A 26,026-nucleotide genomic window follows, 5' to 3' on the forward strand; every position below is an offset into this window, starting at 1 on the left:
GATAAGGCTGCCCCTCAGGGAGGATCTCCTGATGCAGCAGCGGGATAGGATCCTTCACTTCAACCTGCACATTCACCACCTCCATGCTAGGAGAGTGGGCAGCGGCATCTGAGTGCTTTTGATCTTTCTCCTGAGGTCATGGATGTTACTTTGGCAGCCAGATGACCCTCAACCCACGACAGCATACGTCTGCTGTTGGGACAAGTTTGTGGCCTGGTGCTTTACGAAGCAGATTGATCCACTGCAGGCCCAGCTATCTGAGGTTCTTTTGTTTGTGTTGTCCCTGGCCCAGCAATATCTTGCTTTCTGCACTGTTAATATTTGTTTCTCCTTTTGCTATGCCCCAATGAGACTTGAATTTGGTTCTAACGTTCCTTATGTGTTCCCTGTTTGAATCACTGGTGTCATGGAGGGTGACTGTGCTTAATGTGCTTTCTTCACCCTACTTTCACTTCCTTCTATCCTGTAGTTGGTTCTAAGACCTTATGCCTTCTCCTTGCCTAAGGTTTTTTCACGTCGGCCAAAACATCACTCAACAGCATCAGGGTCAGGTCATTTGGCACCTGAGGTATTTAAATGTGGGTATCTGAACCTCCAAGAGGAGTTTATGTATCTTATATGGGTGGCCTGCAAGCCTTCTGCTCGGGCTTGATATGCGGTGAAGTGGAAAAGATTTATTCATTACAACAGTTAGATCCACTTAAGGTCTTGGCACAGGGCAATATTTCATATATCCTACATTTATGTAAAGTGGGTCTTGCCTCCATTTAGCAGCTGTTGCTGTTTACCTTAAAAAAGGAGAACGTACCTGCGTTCAAAATTCCAGTGGTTAAAGGTTTAATGGAGGGCCTAAAGAGGGTAATATCTCCAAAGACAACTCCAGCACCTGCATCGATCTTGCATGACTCATGGTTCACCTATGCAGTGTCAGCTACAATTACTTTGTTGAAAGGTTGCATTTTAATTGTATTCACTTCACTTAAGAGAGTTAGTGAGCTTCGAGCTCTCACAGCGGTACAGCAACCCTTTATTCGGGTTCATAGGAACAGGGTTGTTTAACTTACCAACCCCAAATTCCTGTCTAAAGCGGTTTCTCCTTCTCATATGACCAAGACCATTAAATTGCCTGTCTTCTTTCCTCAACCAGAGTCAGTGGTAGGAAGGTTACTTCACACTGTGGATATCAAAAGGGCACACATTTGTTACAATAATAAGAAGTCTGCTTAACTTTTTGTGGCCTTTGCCAAACCACACAGAGGTTCCGTTACTTGGAAAGCCTGCCTTGGCAGGTGGATTGGTAGGTGTATTCAAACTTGCTGTATTAAACATACTCTTCCCTAAAGCTCATTCTACATGCAAAAAGGGACAACATTAGCTCTTTTGGGTAAAATGACTTTGATCGATGTATGCAAAGCTGCTACATAGCCACTGCTTCCTATATTTACTAAACATGTTAGCAAGTTTCACCAAGCAATTTTAAGAACACTCTTTCAAGCATCTGCATTATCTACTCTCTAGCCATCACATTTAAAAGGGAGTGTTTTATAGCAGATACTGAGCATATGAATGTAGAGTTTCACATTACTAACAGAAAATATCACTTACCCTGTTACCATCTGTTTGTTGCATGTGGTACTGTAGATTCACATGTGCCCACCCTACTCCCCTGAAGAGACAGATAATCACAGTTTCTCCTTTTCCCCCCAGTGTGTGTGTATTTGATATATCTCTATCTATCTATCTATCTATCTATCTATCTATCTATCTATCTATCTATCTATCTATCTATCTATCTATCTATCTATCTATCTATCTATTTAACCATCTATAAGAAATTACCAATATATGTATTATTCTTCACACTACACTGGGTTTGACTTTCCACTCCATGTACACTACTCTCCTGTTCAGTGGCAAAACAATCTGAGATCAAGTTAGTATACTGTTGCGTTGTGAACGGAGGGTGGGATCACCACAGGTCTTATGACTTCAAACCTCTTTGAGAAAACATAAGTTGCAAATGCCTGGGCCCAACCCTAGATGGCAGGAGTATGCAGAGCGTGTGAATCTACAGCACTGCATGCTACGAACAGATGGTTACAGGGTAACATTTTTCTTCTTGTTTGTGCTGCAGGCTGTAAGCGACAGATTGATGGCTGGCTTTGTTGAATGCCTAGATTGTGAAGATGCAGAAGAATTCTCTAACCTTGAAGAGGAAGGTATGCTTCATCTACAACCGTGTTTCAGTTGTCTATGAAAACTTTGTGTGAACCAAATGGAAAGTTCTTGTTGCTAGATCTCCTAGCCCTTTCGTTATGCTGTAACAGATCATGCAGAGTATATCCTCCATCCACAAAGGGTGGGGATATGATGTAAAAGTAAAGTAGGTAGTTTGGGCAGCTGGGTAGCAGTTAGAGCAATAGAAATATATGTAAACAATAATAATTTATACATTTGTGCAATCAAGGAGTCACTGCTGGCCTCCATAACCTTGTTTTTAGTAAAGTTATATAGGTGGTGGTGGACTTGTAAGCACATATCTTCCACAAACAGAAACTAATTAACAGCTCTGCTGTTTCACTTCTGCATCCTTATGAAATCTGCCAGTATTGTGATCTGGGGATTTGCTATCCATGTAAAATGAGTTGTAAAGGGACTGCCTGAAAACCAGTTTTCTTTGTTCCACTTTGTCACACATTTCATTAAGCGTCTTCTTGTTGAATCTTCCTTGAACATTAGATATGATTGTGCCATGCGTTAATTGTCTCATGCATAAAACAATTTGAAATTATTTATGTAATAATTGTAAAAATACTTGAGTGAAATGCCTTCCCTGTAAGCTCAAGGAACTTTCCCTCTAGAATTTGGACACCAAATTAATAGAAATACAAGCTAGGTATCTCTGCATGGCTACATACTCTCTACCCCTACACCTACTAGCACACAACACCAGAGTACTGCTTTTTGTGGCTAGACTTTGTTTTTTGTACGCTGAAGTACAAGATTTCAGTTTGCATTTTGTCTTTATCAGTCCTTGGTCTGAGCTTCCAGGTTTAGGCTCTGATTCCTTGTTTATGCTTTCAACCATTAGCCTCACGTAATGATGCTCATGTAGGTCTACATTTTCTGAAGCTGTTTTTGCTTTACCATTACTATCCATTTAAGTTTTGTGAGACAGGATCCAAGTCATTTGCCATCAGCTAGTGTCATCAGGCTTGGGCTACAGCTCTCATCATAAGGTCTGCAATGCACAAATATGTTCAACATTAATGTCCAGAGATAGCCGTCACAAACATATACAAGGACTGACTCACTGAAACGAACACTATTTCTACTATTTGCCTTTCAGGGCTTGTTCTAGTGATGATTAGGTTTAAGTCATCATAGCCAGCATCTTCACAGCATATAACAATTTGTCCTTAGAATAAATCATGCTCCCAGACCACGGGGTTGCAGGATGTCATTTTGCTGAGGGACAACCAAGAAGTTTGTTCTGACCCCATCCCACACAAGACTCATTTCCTTCCCTTCCTGTTATTGAGTTTATAAATACTTAAGTCTGTTCTGGGGATAATAGTATTTGGACAGTGGAAACTATTAATGTTTATCTCTTCCCCATGCCGAAATATACACGGTGGGGGGCAGGGGATAAGGCAGCAATGTACATATTTTCCAAACTGTAGTTAGCCAGGATGACCTAGTCTTTTCATAAGCAGGCATGTCATTGATTAGTGAGCAAAGCTATGTCCTGCTGAATAAGAATGCTATGTCTTCTCTTTTATGGATTTCCATGCAGTTTTCTGCTTAATAAATGATCAAAATTGTTGTTCAACTTGGGAATTGATTAGATGGTCATAAATGTTTGTTAGCATTTGAATGCAAATGTTGTGGCTAAGGAGAGATTTGACAGAGTCAATACCACAGATACCACAGGCCACTCCCAAAGTGTTGAGCCATCAGGTTTGTGGCAAAAGTACATTTTGTGTATCTTTCTTCTCAAAACAGTATTAGTACTTGACACATTCGGGAACTTTACCTTTTATGTCTGTCTATTCTAATCTTTGTTTGTGATTGAGAACCTAAAACAAGTTTCGGTATCCATATGTAAAAGTAACTGACTGTTTGCCAAGGGAAGCTCAGTGGAACTAACACTGCTTTCCTGAAAGAACTTATAATTTTTTAACAATATATGTAAGTTTCTATAGCTCAAACCTAACCAAAAGCTGGTTCTGTACACTTTAGACATTGTATGCCTGCTTGGAAACTACTGAATAACTCTGTCTTGCACATTGACGTTAAGGTTTTTAGGAGAGGTCTGCAATGCCTGTCCATTATTACTAAAGAAAGTGTATTTTCCAGTTTCCCTGGATGGAATATTGGATGAAAAATTGGAATATAGTTCTGGTGGAATATTGGCCTCATGACTTCAAATAGATACGTATGTCAGCATAAGGGTGAACTAAGTTCAAATAAAGCTATTCTCCTCATGAGGCCCGAAAAATAAATAAAGTTTTCTGACATACCATTCTGAAGTCTTCTCCCTCGGGTCATGACTACTCATTTTATGGTTCAAATCTTTTTTATTAAATTTGAAAGTGAAACAGAGCTCACCTCCATCCGGGAGGCTGGTGAGGTAAAGAAACAAAAAGGGGGAGGGCAAAAGTGGTATGGGGGCTGAGAGAGGCAGGGGATGACAGCTCAGTACTGGGAAAATGGAGGGAGGGGTTATGAGTGGGACCTCCATGTGGATATCACATCACCATAAGTCTTGGGGGAGAGTTAACACCGTGGGCTGTCTACTCCATTGTTTGGTATTGCCCCAGGGCAGGGAGTCATAGCTAGCGGTTGGGGTGCTGTCAGCCAGAGGACTCGCAAGAAGATGGAAATGTTAGAGCTCCGAATTCATCTACCAGATATTGTGAGCAGGGCGCTCATGTATTGTTGAATTGTGGATGTCTGTTTTCAGTGGAGGCCGTTAATTTCCCATGGCCACTAGATCTTATATTTTGTAGAGCCACTCAAGGTGAGTTGGAACTTTGTTTGAGCCCCAGTCGGACAGGAGGACCCGTTTGGGTACACAGAGAGCTGGTGTAATGGCCTTCCCTTCGCGGAAACAGCAAGAATATGTCAGAGCATTGGTAGGCCCAATAAGATATAACTGGAGAAGTGAGGGAGATTAGTGTCCAAAATCTTGTCTATATCCTCGAGAACTTCCTCTCAATAGCACTAAAATTTCAGGCACCGCCAAAGGAGGTGAGTGAGCATGCTAGTCTCACCGCTGTTACACAAGCATTTATCAGAGGCACCCACCCTTCACTGTTGCACCCTAGCAGGGTGTGATACCAATTTTCTTTTAAAGATTTTATTTTTATTTTGTAAACATTATTTCAATAACACAATCAAACAAAGGAGCCATCAAGTCCGACATGTTGGCAAAGAAATGAGAAGCATAGCAATCATACCATACAATGGGAATAATGAATGCCACATTTTTCAACTGTCTCAATAAATGTCAGTTTATCCTTCTCTTCGGAATACTGCCCCACCTCCCATAGATGATGCTTTATCCCTGAGCCTACGATTCCTATTCCTCATTTGTAAGGGCATCCTCTACTCTTTGTGTCTCTGCGAGAGTCTCCCTCAATGTCTGTAGGTCTTCCTCTGCATGGTTATCCCTTTTACATGGATGAAGCTGGATCTCCTACAATATCGCTCATTCCTGTACATATTTTATCAGCTACTCTCCTCTGGTCTCCTTGGGCCCATCCATATGATGGCAACCCTTTGTTTCGCTAACAGCAGGGCCAATTGTACAAATTTCCATTCCATTTTCCTACCCTTTTGTTTCTTAACAGCCCCCAATAGGCCTTTGGTTAGCTTCAACTCTACTGTTATCCCTGTAACGTTCTTCAACCTCTGAACCACTCTGCCCGAATAAGCATTTATCCCAGGACAATACCAGGCTAAATGAAGGGATGTTGCTGGTCCCCGCCTGCATCAATAGTACCTATCGGTTTTAGTAGGGTCAATTGGGTGTGATACAAATAGTGAGTGCTTTTTAGTAGAGTCTTTGCTGGAGGCACTGTTGGCAGAGGTACGGGCTCAGCCAGGAATATCCGACTACTCTTCGTCTGTGAAGGAGGGTTCCATCTCTAATTCCCATCTGTTGTGCTGGGGATTTGGACAATGTGTAGTCCTTGTTGGGAAAGCCATAACTGTAAGATCTGGTAATGAACCATTTCTCAAAAAACGACAACCACATACTAATGTAGGGGCGCACGCCAGGTGTAGGAAGTTGGCTCTGTATGCACTATTTCAAAGTAAGGAATAGTATGCACAGAGTCCAAGGGTTCCCCTTAGAGGTAAGATAGAGGCAAAAAGAGATAATACTAATGATCTATTTTGTGGTAGTGTGGTCGAGCAGTAGGCTTATCAAAGGAGTAGTGTTAAGCATTTGTTGTACACACACAGGCAATAAATGAGGAACACACACTCAGAGACAATTCCAGGCCAATAGGTTTTTGTATAGGAAAATATATTTTCTTAGTTTATTTTAAGAACCACAGGTTCAAATTTTACATGTAATACTTTAAATGAAAGGTATTGCAGGTAGGTACTTTAGGAACTTTGAATAATCACAATAGCATATATACTTTTCAAATAATTCACATATAGCTATTTTAAAACTAGACACTGCAATTTTCACAGTTCCTAGGGGGAGTAAGAGTTTGTTAGTTCTTGCAGGTAAATAAACCACCTACGGGGTTCAAGTTTGGGTCTAAGGTAGCCCACCGTTGGGGGTTCAGAGCAACCCCAAAGTTACCACACCAGCAGCTCAGGGCCGGTCAGGTGCAGAGTTCAAAGTGGTGCCCAAAACGCATAGGCTTCAATGGAGAAGGGGGTGCCCCGGTTCCAGTCTGCCAGCAGGTAAGTACCCGCGTCTTCGGAGGGCAGACCAGGGGGGTTTTGTAGGGTACCGGGGGGGACACAAGTTAGCACAGGAAGTACACCCTCAGCAGCACGGGGCGGCCGGGTGCAGTGTGCAAACACACGTCGGGATTCCAATGGAAATCAATGGGAGACCAAGGGGTCTCTTCAGCGATGCAGGCAAGGGGGGGGGGGCTCCTCGGGGTAGCCACCACCTGGGCAAGGGAGAGGGCCTCCTGGGGGTCACTCCTGCACTGTAGTTCCGATCCTTCAGGTCCTGGGGGCTGCGGGTGCAGGGTCTTTGCCAGGCATCGGGATCTGGGAGTCAGGCAGTCGCGGTCAGGGGGAGCCTCGGGATTCCCTCTGCAGGCGTCGCTGTGGGAGCTCAGGGGGGGCAACTCTGGTTACTCACAGTCTCGGAGTCGCCGGGGAGACCTCCCTGAAGTGTTGTTTCTCCACAAGTCGAGCCGGGGGCGTCTGGTGCAGAGTAGCAAGTCTCACGCTTCCGGGGGGAAACGCAGTTGTCTTGAAGTTGCTTCTTTGGAAACAAAGTTGCAGTCTTGGATGAACAGAGCCGCTGTCCTCGGGAGTTTCTTGGTCCTTCTAGAGCAGGGCAGTCCTCTGAGGATTCAGAGGTCGCTGGTCCTGGGGAAAGCGTCGCTGGAGCAGTCTCTTTTCGAAGTGGGGAGACAGGCCGGTAGAGCTGGGGCCAAAGCAGTTGGTGTCTCCGTCTTCTATGCAGGGTTTTTCAGCTCAGCAGTCCTCTTCTTCTTAGGTTGCAGGAATCTGAGTTCCTAGGGTCAGGGGAGCCCCTAAATACAGAATTTAGGGGTGTGTTTAGGTCAGGGAGGGCAGTAGCCAAGTGCTACTAGCCCTGAGGGTGGCTACACCCTCTTTGTGCCTCCTCCCAAGGGGAGGGGGTCACATTCCTATCCCTATTGGGGGGATCCTCCATCTGCAAGATGGAGGATTCCTAAAAGTCAGAGTCACTTCAGCTCAGGTTGCCTTAGGGGCTGTCCTCACTGGTCAGTGACTCCTCCTTGTTTTTCTCATTATCTCCTCCGGCCTTGCCGCCAAAAGTGGGGCCGTGGCCGGAGGGGGCAGGCAACTCCACTAGCTGGAATGCCCTGTGGTGCTGTAACAAAGGGGGGTGAGCCTTTGAGGCTCACTGCCGGGTGTTATAGCTCCTGCAAGGGGGAGGTAATAAGCATCTCCACCCAGTGCAGGCTTTGTTACTAGCCACAGAGTGACAAAGGCACTCTCCCCATGTGGCCAGCAACATGTCTCGAGTGTGGCAGGCTGCTAAAACCAGTCAGCCTACACAGGTAGTTGTTTAAGGTTTCAGGGGGCACCTCTAAGGTGCCCTCTGGGGTGTATTTTACAATAACATGTACACTGGCATCAGTGTGCATTTATTGTGCTGAGAAGTTTGATACCAAACTTCCCAGTTTTCAGTGTAGCCATTATGGTGCTGTGGAGTTCGTGTTTGACAGACTCCCAGACCATATACTCTTATGGCTACCCTACACTTACAATGTCTAAGGTTTGGCTTAGACACTGTAGGGGCACAGTGCTCATGCACAGGTGCCCTCACCTATGGTATAGTGCACCCTGCCTTAGGGCTGTAAGGCCTGCTAGAGGGGTGACTTATCTATACTGCATAGGCAGTGAGAGGCTGGCATGGCACCCTGAGGGGAGTGCCATGTCGACTTACTCGTTTTGTCCTCACCAGCACACACAAGCTGGCAAGCAGTGTGTCTGTGCTGAGTGAGGGGTCCCCAGGGTGGCACAAGATATGCTGCAGCCCTTAGAGACCTTCCCTGGCATCAGGGCCCTTGGTACCGGGGGTACCAGTTACAAGGGACTTACCTGGATGCCAGGGTGTGCCAATTGTGAAAACAAAAGTACAGGTTAGGGAAAGAACACTGGTGCTGGGGCCTGGTTAGCAGGCCTCAGCACACTTTCAAATCAAAACATAGCATCAGCAAAGGCAAAAAGTCAGGGGGTAACCATGCCAAGGAGGCATTTCCTTACACCAGGGTTTGAGGCCCAGTGTATGATTGTTTAGTGCCCTCATCCCTCACAATTTGGGAAACTATAGTAAGCTTGTAGCTGAAAGAATGATTGGAGATCCATGTGGTCAAACAGGTTGCCCAGTCATTTGCTATTTGCCACCTGCCAAGCCTGAAACTCATTGCCCCGTTGTGCTGGTGGGAAATCTGGATTACCCAGAATCAGATGAGTGGAGACTGGTAGGTGGAGAGATGCTACTTGATGATCAAGTCCCAAGTATCCACCGTTGCTCTCACCACTGGGGATATGTACACTCCTGGCAGTCTGTGCTTTTTGGGAAGCCATGCTATTTTCCATATATATTGGTCCTGGCTACTGCATGATCTGTGAAGCACTAATGCTTCTTTGTGAGGGGTCTCGACCTTCCACAATTAACCTCATCTGAACTGCTGCGTAATATTAATGAAGATGAGGAATGCTTAAGCCGCCCTCTTGCATTGGCAGAATAAGTTATCTTCTTTGCCACCCTTGGCCTCGTACCTTCCCAGAAAAAACTGTCAATTAGAAGTTGCAGTTGAGTCAGGGTATTAGTGGGTGGCTGAAGCAGAAGCGTCTGTATCCCATGCAGAATTTGAGGCAGGAGTGTCATTTTGACTGTAGCTAGTTTCCCCAGCCACAAGAGGCCGCCTGCACCTCATGTCTGGTGTTTGGCCCGAGCCGTGAGAAGGAGATCTAACTAGTTCCTCTCAACGGTCTTACCCAGCGAAGGGCAGATTTTGACGCCTAGGTGGGGAACCCATTGCTTGGTCGAGGCAAGAGGGTAGAGCTGTTCCAAGTGAGTCCTATCTTCCAGAGGGATGGAGAGGCTGAGGTTTTGTGATTTTTGGCAGTTCACCTTGAAGCCTGACACTGCTCCGAACACCTCCAACTCCTGGATGAGAGTGGGGAGACTGACGTTTGAGACAAAGTCAAGGTCACCATTACATCATCGGCATACAGGGCAAGCTTATACTCCTGACCTCCTATCAGGGTGCCCGAGATCTGATCTTGAGATTAAACCTGTTTGGATAGCGGCTCCATATAGAGGGGAAAAGAGGAGTGGGGACAGAGGGCAACCTTGCCCTTTCCTCTGTGTTTAAGGAAGGCATTGGTGGTAATGCCGGTCACCCGCAACCTGGGCAGTGGGCTGGTAGTAGCTACTGCTATCCACTCCTTGTAGTGGGGACCCTTGCCCAGCCGGTCCAGAACTTGAAATAGAAAAGGCCAGTGAACATGTTTGAAATCCTACTCCGTGTTGATAGACACCAGGATCGAAGGGGTGTGGGAGTGGGAGACTTTGAGATGGAACAGGCATTTTGTGTTATCCCCGCAGGACCTTTCTGGTATGAATTCTGTTTGGTCTCAATCAATGAGGCCTTACGTATAGGGATCTAGACGAGCAGCCAGTATTCCAGTGAAGAGTTTGGCGTCAACATTGAGAAGGGAGATGGGACGGTGTGAGATGCTGCTTGGCGGGTCTTTCCCGAGCTTGGGAAGGATGAAAATGACCCTGTCCTGCATCGTACCTGGTAGTGTTTTGGGGTCCTCAACAGTTATATTCATCTGTGAGTATAGGTGCCAGTTGTTCTCCAAAGACTTTGTAGAATTGGGGAGTGAACCCGTCAAGTCCCAGGGCCTTGCATGGTTGGAGGCGTTCAATGTAAGCTGGCCTTGATATTGGCCTCTAATGCGTCATCCACATTGCTCCAGAGACTGCTAGAGCCAGCTGTTGAGAGATAGTCGCCTGGTCCGAGTTTGCCTCCTCTGCAGTGCACAGGGTGATGTAACATAAAGTGTATTTGTAAAGCGCACGTATCACCTGGGGGTAACAAGGCACTGAATAATGTATGTTTATTGTTACCCAACTCAATGGTACTCATTCTATCGTCCTCAGAAGGATGAAAGGCTGATTGGACCTGTCAGGAATTGAACCTGTGACCATGAAGTTCAACACCGGTCTCTACAGTGGATGCATTAGTCCACTGAGCCACCAGACCCAGATCACATGTAGCATCCTTCAAAGGCTGCTTCTATTTCATCATTTACCGTCCGCTACTTCCATCCTCCAGCTGTATCTTTGCTATCCTGGTGGCCTGAATCTTGTTTCTTAGTTTGCCTTGTCTCTTAGAGTCCCCTGAGCACCACATTGTGGGCGTACAAGAGCAATGGAGTGGGCACATCAGGGGTGGTCTTAGTTTGGAGGTAGTGTCTGATGGTGTTGCGGAACTCCTGGGAGATGGAAGGGTAAGTAAGAAGCCGGTTGTTGAGTCTCCACTGTGGCAAAGGTGTACTGATGCAGGAGACTTGGATAAGGACTGAGATTAGAACATGGTTGGTCAACGCCACAACCCCCAACTCTGCCCGTGTGATTGCAGCCATCATCCACGAGGATACAAGAAAGTAATCAAGTCTGGCATATTCTTGGTGAGACACAGGAAAGAAAGTCTAGGACTTACTCCTGGGACTTCAGCTCTTTAAATTAAGCTGCAACCTCTTTTCTCAAAGTAGCATGTACACTCAGTGTATGGAAAAGGCCCTCCATGAATGATCATGTGAGGGCTGTTTCAAGGCAGTCATGGTCTGCTTCCTAGGAGGATGTTGCAGGTGATGGGCCCTCCCCTGCCACAGGGTTGCAGTGATTTGTTTTTTTTTTGGGCAGGGGCCTTGCAGAGCATATAACGCAGGGTTCTCTTTTTTTTCCCTGTTGGTTTCCATGAGTGTCATTGGTGGCAGTGAAGTGGAGTGTACTTGGGTGGGGGAGGGGAGCGGGCAGCTCTGCGATTTCCCATGAGTTTCTTTGTGGTATGCCACATGGGAATTGGGGCCCCCTCGGGTAAGCAGGTGGGTGCTAGCCACGAACAGTGGGGGTGTCCCGGAGATCCACTGACTTGTAGTGGCTGCACAGGGAAAGACATCTCTGCTCCATTCCAAAAGCACATGTTGCACTCAGCCCAGTACAGCCTCTGTCTTCTCTGTCATTAGAGTAGGCCCCTGTGTAATCTCCAACATGCTCAGCTTCCTAGTCCCTGCAGGTCAGTCACACCAGCCATCTGAATGGACACCCAGTGTGCAGGGGGCTTCAAAGATCTCTTACCCAGTGTCCTCACCCAATCAGCCCTCCTGATGGGATGTCTGTAGAGGCCTGGGCAAGTCCTCATCCGTGACAGGCTCCCCACTGCCCCGGGGTGGCCCTCATCCGCAGTTTCCTCCCAGCAGTCCTCGGGACCAGAAACAACTCTGTCCCCATGGCCATGTCCATCCTGATCACGGAGTACTGCCCCTCCTTGCCACCAGCATTGAGGTTGCACCCTCCCGGGGGTTTGTACAGTCACTGGCTGGCAAAGTCCGTCGTCCCGGAGATCCCCTCTCACCGCTGCGCCCTGGAGGCCTAAAGAGAGGATTCCCACCTACCCAGGTCATGGCCCCTCATTGCCAGTGAATGAGCTTGAACTGCTGGAGGCACCTCACCTTCCGGGACCCAGTTAGCGATGCCCCTACCACCCATCCCTCCCTCCGTATCGCCCCTGGCCGCTGGCAATATACGCATTGAATATTGGGTGGAGGATAGCGGCCGGGCCCCCCAAGGCTGTCATCTTAGACACGCCCCTGTGTACACTCATTTTAGTGGAATCTCCTTTCAGTCCCCATTTTGCTAGTAGATGATCGCCCTAGATTTTGCAAAAGTTTCTTTGAAATGTGAATCCAGAGCCCATAAATAGTATGCACAAGCTTAGGAGCTCTGAATTACAGAAATGTAGTGTGTATGCATATCTCGTGGTAAATACTTCTGATGGTGTGAAAGTCAAGCTTGAACTAGAAAGCACAAGTTTACATTGTATTTTACTTGTTGGCATCAGTGTTCAGTTAGAGGATAATATTTAATTCCTTGTTCTTTTCCAATAGGACCTAGCAAAAACTGTTGTAATAAAGACATTTTGAAATGGAGTAATCTGCTCTAACTACAGTGAGTTAAGTCTACTGACAATCTCTTTGTGACACCGAGGTAGCAGACATGACAGAGCCCAGTTCTGCTTCTTTGTGTACCAGGAGGAAGTGGTAGATTGTTGATCTGTTTAGAGTTTCATATTAACAGGGCATTTCTGAATTGATGTTCAGCAATCTCACTGTATTTTTAATGCATTGGGTTATTGCAGCTGTTTGTTTTTTCTCCAACAGAACTTAAATTAGAGAAGAAAATGTCACACATCCGACATGAAACCAGAATCAACATCCTGAACCTCCTCATCACTTCTCTGGAATTGAACCCACCCAACTTAGCGCTGTATCTTCTGGGCTATGAGCTCAAGAAGCCAGTTGCCACTACTAACCTGCAGGACCCAGGTATGTAGTGGGGAAATAGTTACATGATTTATCTTCTTCTTCCTCCTCCTTTACAGACCCCCACCTAGCAATGCTACATTTCTAGACGCAGTTTCAAAGCTTATAACACTACACTTCAACCTATGCATTCTTAGTGATCTAAATATTTGGTTTCACAAGCCAATATGCCGTATCCAAAAACTGTCATCACTGGCCTAGTCATACTGAACCTACATCGGATCGTACACAAACCACACACATTGCTGGACACATTGCTGGATACTTCCTAGGTGTCATTTGTGCGAATCCAGAACTACCTACCTTTCAAAGGATTACTCCAGTCATATGGTCAGACCACCATTTGATAAATCAACACACGCACAACCGCCTTACATGCATCCACCTATCAACCATGGAACAAACTCAGTTTTGAATACTTAGAAACACAGCTAACATTCATCACAGATCTAGACATAGTAAATTCTGTTCAAAAACTGAGTGGCTACTGGAAGCTTTTGGTATCCTACAACCATGAAGAACAACAAAACAGGACAAAAGCAAACCAGCACCGTGGAGTAATACAGATCTTAAAAAGATAAAACCTGACAAATCATGGTCTGCTGCATCAGGGACTATCTGTTGCCTCAATGCTTGAACAAGTGACTGATCTCATATCCACCTTCTGTTACACTTTGTAATATAGAAACACATGCCATTGTGGTTTTCTGAATTAGACTTAGCTTACCCAACTAGCCTTGAAAAAGTCACAAGTTGTGACGAAACAAGTGTTGGCTGTGATTGTGGAACGATACTCGTCTTGCTGCATTGATGTCCATATCTACAAATAAATGGAACCTACTACAACCAAACTCATCTAGATGACTTGTTGATTATGAAGATTTCTGGAGTGCTGCAGTATCTTTAAAAGTATATGCATGGTGTTTCTTGGGAACACTACATTATGCTTTTGGGTAGTGGAGCATACTCCACCGCTTAGCACTGTGCTCTACCCTACTTTGGACTACCTTCAACACGAACTATCATTGATTGTACTTCTACTGGTAAAAACAAATGCTTCTGCTTAGTTGTGAAGGCCAAAATCATATGGTACCTGATCTTTTTTGGATTCTTTCCCTGGAAGAGTTTGGGATCTCAGCAAAATAAAATTCCTTATAACACAGTGCGAAAAAGAGTTATTGAAAGTACTGCACTTAGCTAAATCAAAATTCCTGGTGCAATTCAGCAAGTGGGCTGATAGTGGATTCTCCCATCTGGGAGAGCTAACCCTCCTTGATGTACGGGTAGAGTCATCCTAATCCTACTAATTCTCAAACTGTTTTTTCCATATAAAAGCACTAATATGTGCATTCAGCCGTTGAAAAAAAGTATTATGCAACGCAGCGGGTATTTATGTAAAAAAAGGAAAAATTTAGCAAAGGCAAACATGCATTTTAATTCAAACCACTCTACCAGTGATTGGCATCTTACCCCATCATTCCAGAAAATTCGGAACCTTACCAGCAAGGCAGGATAATTTAAGTCGTATAGATCTTCATACTTTCAGAAACCCTTATGCCCAAATACCTAACAGGCATTTGCTGGTATATTTTCTGCAGCTCCAAGGGTAGGGCAGAAACATCAGTGTTAAAAATAAGGATCTCTGTTTTAGAAATGTTGACTCGATACCCTGTAAACCTTGACATTTGGCAGATAACAAACAGTTCTTGAAACCAGCCACTCTCAACCATCAAATAAAAAAGGAAGTCATCTGCATATAATTTAAGTTTTGATGTCCCAGGGGCTGCTGGTTTCACTCCTGCGGTCTGACGTAAACAACAAGCCAGAGGCTCAATAAAATAGCAAACCGAGTTTGAGACCGGGTGAAGCCTTGCCTCCTACCCCTGGGAATCTGGGAACAATGGAAAGCCTTACCATGAAGAGATATTATAGCGAATGATCACTGATCTAATGTTGCAGTTGACCTTGTGAGGTAGGATGGAAATCCCATCGCCTCCATTACCTGAAACAAATAATCCCAGCCCAAAGGGTCAAAAGATTCCTCGGCCTCAATAAACAAGTTCACTGCAGGAATCTTAGTAAGATTAAAGAAATCAATTGCTTCTGTTAGATAATGCGTATTATAATAAAATTGTATTCTGGATTAAACCCAGACTGAACTTTCCCAATTAAAAAAAAGACATAACGTCAGCCACCCTAGCTGCCAGAACTTTCATTAAGATTTTTTATAATCTGCATTCAAGTGCATAATCTGACAGGCCCTTAATCCTTAAAAACAAATGAGGACCTTTTTGGGAAGAGGTTGGCGACGGAGCTGCCTGTCTATATATTATTAAACAAGTTCATCATAGGATATTTCACTCCTGATATCAAGACCTGATACCACTCAGAAGGAAACACTTCCTCTTCTGGTACCTTTCCTCTTGACAAAGCTCTGACCGCGGTCTCTACCGCTAATGGTTTTATAGGGCGAGCAAGGTTTAGAGCCACTTCATTCTGCAGCTTCAGAAGGGAAATACCATCTAAAGAACTGGAAATATGTCTTACCAGATACTTGAGCAGCTGCTTATATATTTTCAAAATGCTAATGGAATAACTCCTCAGTTAATGAAGCCTCCCTCAGCAAGGTCCTGGTTGATGGCTCCCGGATTTTATTGATGACGTTTTTCGGCTTGTCGAACTCTAACCCGCCAGGCTAGCAGCTTCCCCGCATAATTGTTGCCCATAAGTTCTGTGTTTTGTTAGCTGCTTCTCCAACAAGATCTGCAGTAGCTTATGCTTCCCCAGCTCTATCTCCTTAATGTGTAAGGAATTGGGTACACTGGTGAGCTTCAACACTGCTAATTGGAGCTCTACAGACGATTCCCTAAATTGCTTTTTACCTAACATATTAGAATAATTTTGAAAAGCAATAATCTCTCTTCTCATAGTTACTTTAAAAGCTTCCCAGATATTATCTATAGAGGGAACATATTGACTTTCCTCAAAACAACTGCAGAGCCCCGCCCTCATTCGAGCAATAAATAATTCATCAGCAAGTAATGCTCTGTTATAGGACTATCGTTTAGGCAAGGATTCCTTATGAGACAGACTCAAATCTAAGCTTATAGCAGCATGATCCGATAAAGAATTCAATATGATTAAGGAAGCATAAATTGGACTATCACTAGAAGTAAAAATAAAATAAAAAATCTATCCACGATGCACAGCAATATTGAGAGGAAAATACATATAGCACCTTGTCTTTGGATAGACATCTCCCAGGGGGCTGATTTTAACTAGTAATGAAAAGAGGAGAGGGAGAAACACGATGGTGCAAGAATCTAAATATGCATTTTTTTGTGAAAGGTAAAGCACAAATATTCTGTGCACAAGAAAGAAATGCAAAAAAATCAGCTTGGAACAAAATTGATGAAAATAATTGTCAAAAAGACATGGAACTGTTCCAGAGAAAAAAGCTGTATCCTCGTTTGAAGTGAAGCAAAAGAATTGACTGAAAAGCATCATTTTACCCCCCACCACGGAAAGATCAAGTTCCCACTGGGAAATGAATGAAGCATTTTATGGAGTGACTGTGTAAATATGAAAGCCCTGAGAACTCCGAGCTTGCAGAGCAGAGTATATGTGGATTTAAGATGCTACTGTAAAGAAATCGTCCTCTTCCTAATGGATACTTCTAAATGCAGAGCCCTCACCTTGTGAATATAAACAGTTGTCAGACTGCATCTGGAAAACTGAAAAAGCTGTCTTCCTGCACGTTGGTGACGGCATGTAATTCTGCATCAACTCTGTTTCGCTCCGAAAGTGACTAGGGGAGCTGCATATAAGCTCCATACATGTGCGCTGGCATCAGTTTCTTTCTTTCTACGCCTTCAAACATGGACCCCAATTCCTTCTGTGTTTGTAAAGCATTTTTTTCTTTGAAAATGGAACATGTCATCCCCTAAAACTATATGGTTTAAACTTTGTAAGGACAGTCATAAACAGGAGTCTGTCACTGATCCCACAAGATGTTCCTCTAGAACTTGAGGTTGTTGCATGACTCCAAGACCCATGACGACTGTGCCCAGATAAATCCAAAAGCCATTTGCGAACACAAAGCCAAACAATGCAAGACTTCATGCATGTCCAGCTCTAGGTCAAAATTGAGAGCTTGGGCCCTCTCCCATTCTCAAATGTTCCTCCCATGGCAGATGTCATCATGTACAAAGCCTTTGGTAAGTCCAAGTCAACAGATAAGAATTCCAAGAGGGACTTGGACACTTCCAATAAGAGTATCATTGTGCCTCATGGTCTTGATCCTTTTCCAATGAGGGGCAGATTACATCTTTAGTCCAGATGAATTCCCGGCTGGGTTGGCAAATTCACAGCAGGTTAAAGCCCTTCACCAGATAATGCTGCACATTTGTGGCACTCTTTCAACTTTCTCTGGTGTGCGTTTGAGGCCATAAGATCTGCTGGAAGCTCCAGTCTGACAAATGCCTGCAGATCAATCCTCTGCGCCGTCTCTGCCACTTGAACTCACTTCTGGTTCTGCTCCAGTATCGTTGCTGGCTTTCACTGTAGCATATACACCGCTGGTGCCATAAGAGGAGCCTTAACCCATTTTGGTATTCCTCTCCTTGACTGAGGCTGGACCCAGATCTTGATGTGGCCCAGCCAGTACTCAATCCATTAGACTAAGATTATTTCATTGCTGCACAGCTGCGCACACCCTACACCACATTTGTGGCTCAGACTCCAGCTAGAGCCAGCCATATGGAGATAACAGTGGAGGAAATGCAGAATAATGTGCCCCATCATGATGAGGACAATTGGTACATGGACCTACAGGATGTCAATGGATTGGACACCTCATCTGACACTGGGTGGTTCCTTCCTCTCCCAGTACAACAGTGGAGTAAAGTACATCTTTCGGAACAGTGATTAGAAGAGCTGCTGTTGTTATTTCAGCTACTTAGTTGTGCCAAAGGAGGACAAAGGCCGTCGTCCTATTTTGGATCTTCGCCTTCTCAATGCCTTCCTTCTCAATGACCAATTCAAGATACTCATCCTGACTGAGGTGTTTTCTGCCATCGATCTCACAGACTGGATAGTGGTTTTGAACCTGCAAGACGTTTCTTGTCACATGCCATTCTTGTAGGCCCACTGGTACTACCTGAGGTTCAAGATGGACCACAAGCACTTAGGTTGCCATTCTCTTTCAGTCTTACCCATACCACTTGAGTGTTCACAAAGGTGATTGTGGTGGTCACTGGCTATGTTCAAGGTGGAGGTACCAGTCATCCCCTACTTTGATGACTGGCTGTTGGATGCCTGATGGTCACAGTTGCAGACAACCTCTAGACCACACAAACCTCTTGGCATTGTTTGGGTTATCACTCAACCTGCCAAAGTCACACCTGACTCCTTCACAAAGACTCCCCTTCATCGGAAGTCACACCTGACTCCTCCACAAAGATTCCCCTTCATCGGAGCCATCTTGGATATGGTGTGCTTTCGGGCTTTGTTTCCAGATCACTGAACTCAGCACATTCAGGCTATCATCCAGGTTTTTTCACCCTCTGTCCTGGGTCTCGATTAGGAAGACTGTTAGGCTTCTTTGCCTGCTAGCGCCCTGCATTCTGCTCGCAGACGATGGCATATGCAGGCTCTGCAGTGGGATCTAAAATCTCAGTGGGCCCAGCACCAAGAGAACCTGTTAGATTTCGTCCAGGTGTTGAAAGAGACTGCAAACGATCTACAATGGTGGCTGGTCGACCCCAATTAAAGAAGTGGCAGACTGTCCTCCCTACCCCATGTAGAGTTGATGGTGGTTAAGGACGCATCACTGCTGGGTTGGGGAGGTTATCAGGTGAAGATCAAAGGACTCTTCACATCAATTTGTCTGGACATCGGGCCGTGATGAATTGTCCTCTGAATTAAGAGCTAGTGTATCTAAGAGCAACCTCCAGAAAGGCTGAGGCCTCATTCCCCCAAGGCTGCTACTACTACGTTGAGGTGTGGAGTGCCTGTCCTGTATTTGTCAGGCTGCTACGTGGGGATCAGTTCACCTGCTCACAAAGCACAAGTGTCTTGAGAGTGGTGTCCTCTGAGATGGGCACTTTGCCCATTCGGACCTGCATGTCTTTTTAGTCGTTAGGTACTGTTCTGGTATCTCTTTACAAGATGAGGAATCTGGGGTATGAAGTATCAATTAGAAGAACAAGTTACTTATCTTTGATGATGCTTTTTCTGATGGATACTCTTTCTAACCACAGAATTCTCACTTTCCTCCTCATTTGGTTGATTCATCTTTTCCATTTAAAAACGTTCTGCTTTTGCAATCTGCACGGTGGTTCTTCCAGTTTGCTTATGGGCTCAGTGTCTGAAGGCACCATCATGGGCGGAAGAGATGAACGGAGTCGCACAATGTCACCTACCGGCGCACAGGAGCTTTGCTTTGAGTTTTACAGATCCTGTCTGGCACTGGGGATATTCACAAGGTGAGGAATCTGCAGTTAGATATCCTCCAGAAAGAGCATTTACGAAGGTAATTAACTTGTTCTACTAAACCTCCTTAAAGAATAACCTGGGAGAAGACACTCTTCGGGGAAAATGATCTGTGGCCATGTAACATCGACAATGACTTCTGGGTGGGAAATATGTGTTTTTTGGGGGGGCTTTCTTCATAAAGTGGCTTAAACTGTATTTGAAAGTGGCTTGAGACCCACTTGATAGTTTTTTGCTTTTGCCATGTTAGTTTGAGTCACAGCAACCCAAATTATGTCAAGAAATTGGTCCTTGATCAGTAACATCTGCAAGTCAGAAAGACCTTGTGCACAAAAGGTCCAAAAGACATTGCTTTTACCTAGTGTGTTCTGTTTAGGCCTGGTGCAGTTGGTAACCTGACTTCATGAACTTGCTTTGTTAAAATGCCTTTTACGGATCACAGTGACCTCGCTGTTCCGGCTTAAGCAAGGAAGATTAATTTGCTTTACTGAGAGTATTTGCATTTCAGTATTTTGTATGGCATCCATATGAAGTGTCTTTGTGTATTCTAGATCCACTATTTCGTATCTACCAGTTCTCGGGCTCACATCCTGTTTGTGGTGCATAGAACAGTTTTCAGCAGACATCTGCACTGTGATGTTTCCAGGCTCCTCTGTGTTTTTTCTTTAAAAATAGTTGCTCATATGAGGAATAAATAATATCTAAGAATTAGGAAAGTTGCTCCATTGTTCTTTATATTTAGTCCTGTTCTGCATATGTCTCTGATTTAGTCTTCATACCTTTAGCGCCGACCTCTTGACTATGATGATGCTTGTGACTGAGCTCAGGAGGTGGGGAAAAAGGGAGACACCCAGGTGAAACTCGGCTGCATACAATGGGACAGGACGAAGGGCCTGATTTAGATATTGACGGAGGGGTTACTCCATCACATCACAACGCCGAAATCTAAATCCCATTGTACATTATGGGATTTAGATTCCGGCAGACGGGATATCCGTCACCCTTGTGACAGAGTAACCTGTCCACCAATATCTAACTCAGACCCTAAGTCTGGTAGTCTACTTGTTTTATCTAGCTTTACTACTATAAAGGTTCAACACATTTTTAGTACAGGCATACACATTTTGAATGTGCATTTTTCTTACCACAGTTACATTCCATGCTCTGATGCCCTCTTTGTGCCTGGTTTACACTCTATGTAAAATACAAAATGAACGCTGAAATGCAAAGTCACTTATCCCATTTGAACATATATTTTCTTAACAATCATTTAAGTAAAACAGTAATGGATCCTTTTGTCAGCATTTTGTTTTCACTTTAAATAAATTAATTCTATTCTGAGAAACTTTCATTTTTATCTACAGCATGCGATTTTGGTTTCACTGTGTGCAATGGGGTTCATCTCTCTCGCACGTCTCTTCTACTATATTCAAATGTGTAAAGAACCAGAAGTGACAGCGTGGATACAGCTTACTACTACTAGTCACTGGTTACCATTGACATTCAAATGAGTTGGCAAGGAACTAAAGCTACTGCACACCGTCAAGCAATTTGCAACATATGCTTGTCTGTATTCTCCAGAAATTACCAAAAAAGTTCTAAGCAAAGCCGCTTATGGTAACAAAGTATTTGTAAAAAAAACATTGTTATACCCCACCTTTGAACATGTCATGAATCTGGCCTGATGTGATCTCGTCCTGCTGGAGGAGGGGCTGGTGCCAGCGCTGTTAAAGTGCCAACAAAGCCCTGCAGCGGGGGACACAGACGCTGCTCGGGAGCATCGCTGGGGTGGGACTTCGTCCCCTCAGTACCCAGGTTGGCCTCCCCTGACCTCAGAAGCACCTGGCCCCGTTGGGGGAGGCATCAGTGCCAGCACTGTTAAAGCACCAACAAAGCCTCGCAGCACAAGACTGGGCCAAGAGCGGGTCCGTCTGTACCTATCCGCGGCTGGACAAGGCTGGGCCCTCTCTGTAGGCCAAATGCAAGAAGTTGTCTACTACAAGGTACCTCTTGGATTTTTGTTTTCAAGTTTAACCTACGTTCCTTTTTCTTGGGCCATAATGGGGAATAGAAAAGCCTCAGACTCCGCTGGGCATGTCTTTTTCCAAAAAGCTGCCTAAGAACATACCTAATGTTGAATCACTCAGGGAAAGCTATAATCTTAGTGGGAAACCCATGGCAAAAATATTTGAACCCAAAGGGAAAGTAACAAGAGTGGCTCCTGTAGTTAAAAGCTTGCAGTCTAACTCCAGCCCAAAGCATAGTCCTATATCGAAGTCTACTAAAAAGATATCCTTGCAGAAGGAAGCAGTTATGGATCAAATCAATGCGGTTTGCAGTGACCAAGTATGTCATCGGAACCGCTTTGCTCCCATAGCCACTAATGACGCAAATACTATAGTGCATTGCCCTGAAACTTGAAAGCAAATCCAAGGACTGCCTGATGGTCGAGTGGTGGCAGCAAAATTATGGTCCTTAAGATTTGAGGTGAGCGACCTAAAAGAGCAGGTGAAATCACTATTGATGCAGGTTGCTTACCTTTCTCGCCTTGTTGCAGCATTCACTCCTTCATTCTCCCCATACTGTCAGCAAAAACCCCATAATCAAGAAGAACAGGCTAGAGTAGCAGCTTCATATCCACAACGGAGGTCTGGTTTTTGTTTGCCGCTTTCATGTGATCCTACGCCATTACCTTGGCAACAGTCCATTATGAGGATGAACTCTGGTATGGCTTTGTGCGGCCTACGCTGTCAAACGCATATCCTTCACATTGGCCCTCCATTTCCAGAATTGAGGGCTGTGGGAACATTTGTTAATCCACCTCTGCCAATAGCTTGGATGCCCCCGCACCTGTTTTGATTGTTGCTCGGGCTGCATTTGATCCTGGTCTACCCTGGGGTGCAAGATAATAGGGCTAGAAGACCATCAAAGCCAGTGTTCATGTATAACGTCCCAAAACTACCAGAAGGGGCAACAGAAACTTCTGACTTCTTGACTAACAAAGTGACCTATTCTCTGCATGGTGTACGCAATTGTTGCTCAATTGTCCATGCAGATATTGCTAGGACTATGCGTCATTTTGCTCTTGGCGGCACCTGTGACTACGTTGAAATCTGCCTAACTCATCTCCTTTTGGTTGAAGAACTTAAAGCTTGGGAACTGCGCTCAGAAAGCATACATACATCTGCCATCAAACTAAAACTTTCACCACCTAAGATGTATTGATGGTGAGCTTAAATGGAGGTGGCCCTCCTTTGGTCACAGCCCAATGCTCTACTGCTGCCCCTCTAAGGGAGGGGCAGCAGTAGAGCAATGGGCTGAGTCTTTTGAATCCCTACTGCCCAGCTTCCCCCCTCGGAGGGCATACCTAGCGACGATTGAAACAATTTATCTTGGGACTATGCAGGCCTCAAATCCAAAATTGTTGTCCCAGTCTGGGGAGATTTTATTGACTATTTTGATATCTGTATTTTTCAGGAATCTTTGTGCACAGACTCTGAATATAGGTCAGGATTTTCTAGAGTTCTTGCCCCGCTATATCATCACGGAAAGGGCGCCCTGTTAGTATGGTTTAAAACAACCTTAAATTGCTAAGTGGTAAGATTATCTTTGAACTCCCCTGATATATTAGGGCTAAAGTTTACCACTAATGCAAGGAACCCCATATATATCTTTAATGTGTACAACAGACCCACGAGCCACCATGTAGATTCACCTACCCTGTAACACATAGAGACGTCTTTTAAAGATGTATTGCCAGAGGAGTTGGTCATTGTAGCGGGAAACTTCAGTGTTACCTATGAGCCATTAGATAGTGCTGATTCCGGTATTACTGTTGAGAAGGCTAGGGCGATGGGCAACCCACCTCTAGATCTTGAGCCACTGAATAGGTGTTCTGTCCTGGCGACACAGCTGTTAGGGCTAACATCCTATGGGTTAAGAGCATACAATGGTAGGACGTCCTGTTATCTGGGTTGAACTCATGCCTTCAAGTACCATAATTATGCTATCAGAATTGATTATATTTTAATCTCCTTGAATTTATGCTCCTTACTGAAAGACATAAAGATTATTCCCAGGCCCAACACTGACTAGATGCCCTTCATTTAATGAGGATAAAGTCTCTTTGTTAATGATGTTATGCCAGTGTCGGGGTTCCTGGGTGAAATAGACCTTAGCAACAACACAGACGCTGTAAAGTGGCCCCAAAGTGTGGGTTGACCATTTCAAAAAGCTCTATTCGGACAAGAAACTTCCCATGAGACCTCTATAGAGGGTATAGTAGTCCCTTTGGATCGGTTTTATATGGTGCAGAACCTTGGGGCCAGGAAACAGCTAAATGTCTCACCTTAGCTGAAAATAAATTTGTTAGAGATCTGTTGAATCTACTGCAAGGCGCACCCCCTGTGTCCCACAAATTATAGATGTAGGTAGGTATCCCAATAGATCTGATATGCAAAATGCGTACCTTGCTTTATTGACATAAATTTTGGTCCCGGAAAGAATTAGCTCCCTATGGGATTCTGCTTCGTGATCTCATGTGCCCCGGGTTTTACAGGAAAATCCCTTGGCTCAAGCATATAAAAGATACCCTTGCTAAAGCTTAGTTGTTTTTACTATGGGACATCCCAGAGTCTGCTTCTGCTTTCTCGAGGCAAGTGTTAAGAGTCTTAAATCTTTGCATTGAGTTGAGGAGACTAAGGGAATAAGGTCAGAAAGCAGTATTGATGTTTTTTGGGATTTTAAGCCTATGTCCTTCTTTAAACCCTTTCTAGATAAAATATTTTCTCTGCTAGCCAAGGAGCTATATCTTCGGTTCAGATATGGCATATTACTCATCAATAGATTTTGTATCAGATTGGTACATAAGTACTGCATTAGCCCTTTATGCCGTTCATGTTAATGCGAAGAAGAATGTTTTTACCATTTCTTCTTCTTTTGCCATGCTTATGCTTCGGGCTGCAAGACGTGGATAAAACCAATGTGCCTTCTGTTGGATGTCTGGAAAATAGATTCAAGCCCTGAGGCTAATGAGGTCAGATACTGCAGAGTTGATCTACATCAGTGTCTTTACATTTCGGGCCTCTGCTTGCATAATCCGAAGAATGCCATGGCAGACCGGCCTTCTCAGAGTCCTAGGCATAAGCTTTTTCCTTTTTGTAGGAAGTTGGCTCTGTATGTGCTATTTCAAAGTAAGGAATAGCATGCACAGAGTCCAAGGGTTCCCCTTAGAGGTAAGATAGTGGCAAAAAGAGATAATACTAATGCTCTATTTTGTGGTAGTGTGGTCGAGCAGTAGGCTTATCAAAGGAGTAGTGTTAAGCATTTGTTGTACATACACACACAGGCAATGAATGAGGAACACACACTCAGAGACAAATCCAGCCAGTAGGTTTTGTTATAGAAAAATATCTTTTCTTAGTTTATTTTAAGAACCACAGGTTCAAATTCTACATGTAATATCGCATTTGAAAGGTATTGCAGGTAAATACTTTAGGAACTTTGAATAATCACAGTAGCATATATACTTTTTACATAAAACACAATAAGCTGTTTTAAAAGTGGACACAGTGCAATTTTCACAGTTCCTGGGGGAGGTAAAGTATTGTTATATTTAGCAGATAAGTAAATCACTTACAGGTCTCAGTTTTGGGTCCAAGGTAGCCCACCGTTGGGGGTTCAGAGCAACCCCAAAGTTACCACACCAGCAGCTCAGGGCCGGTCAGGTGCAGAGGTCAAAGAGGTGCCCAAAACGCATAGGCTTCAATGGAGAGGAGGGGGTGCCCCGGTTCCAGTCTGCCAGCAGGTAAGTACCCGCGTCTTCAGAGGGCAGATCAGGGGGGTTTTGTAGGGCACCGGGGGGGGGACACGAGTCAGCACAAAAAGTACACCCTCAGCAGCGCGGGGGCGGCCGGGTGCAGTGTGTAAACATGCGTCTGGTTTCCAGTGGTTCCCTATGAGAGACCAAGGGGTCTCTTCAGCGATGCAGGCAGGCAAGGGGGGGGCTCCTCGGGGTAGCCACCACCTGGACAAGGGAGAGGGCCTCCTGGGGGTCACTCCTGCACAGAAGTTCCGTTCCTTCAGGTGCTGGGGGCTGCGGGTGCAGGGTCTTTTCCAGCCGTCGGGATCTTGGAGTCAGGGAGTCGCGGTCAGGGGGAGCCTCGGGATTCCCTCTGCAGGCGTCGCTGTGGGGGCTCAGGGGGGACAACTTTGGTTA

General features: G+C 44.8%; 1 protein-coding gene across 1 annotated transcript in view; it reads left to right on the top strand.

The window, feature by feature from the left end:
• NUP205 (nucleoporin 205) overlaps nt 1-26,026 on the top strand; it is a 525,888-nt gene that overhangs the window by 313,975 nt on the left and 185,887 nt on the right. Inside the window, exons 20-21 of the mRNA XM_069227955.1 lie at nt 2,135-2,219; nt 13,156-13,320. Of these exons, the coding sequence (XP_069084056.1) occupies nt 2,135-2,219; nt 13,156-13,320 (250 nt within the window). The remainder of the gene's footprint in view (nt 1-2,134; nt 2,220-13,155; nt 13,321-26,026) is intronic.

The sequence above is a fragment of the Pleurodeles waltl genome, chromosome 4_1, assembly GCF_031143425.1.
Source record: "Pleurodeles waltl isolate 20211129_DDA chromosome 4_1, aPleWal1.hap1.20221129, whole genome shotgun sequence".
NCBI classification, from domain to species: Eukaryota; Metazoa; Chordata; class Amphibia; order Caudata; family Salamandridae; genus Pleurodeles; species Pleurodeles waltl.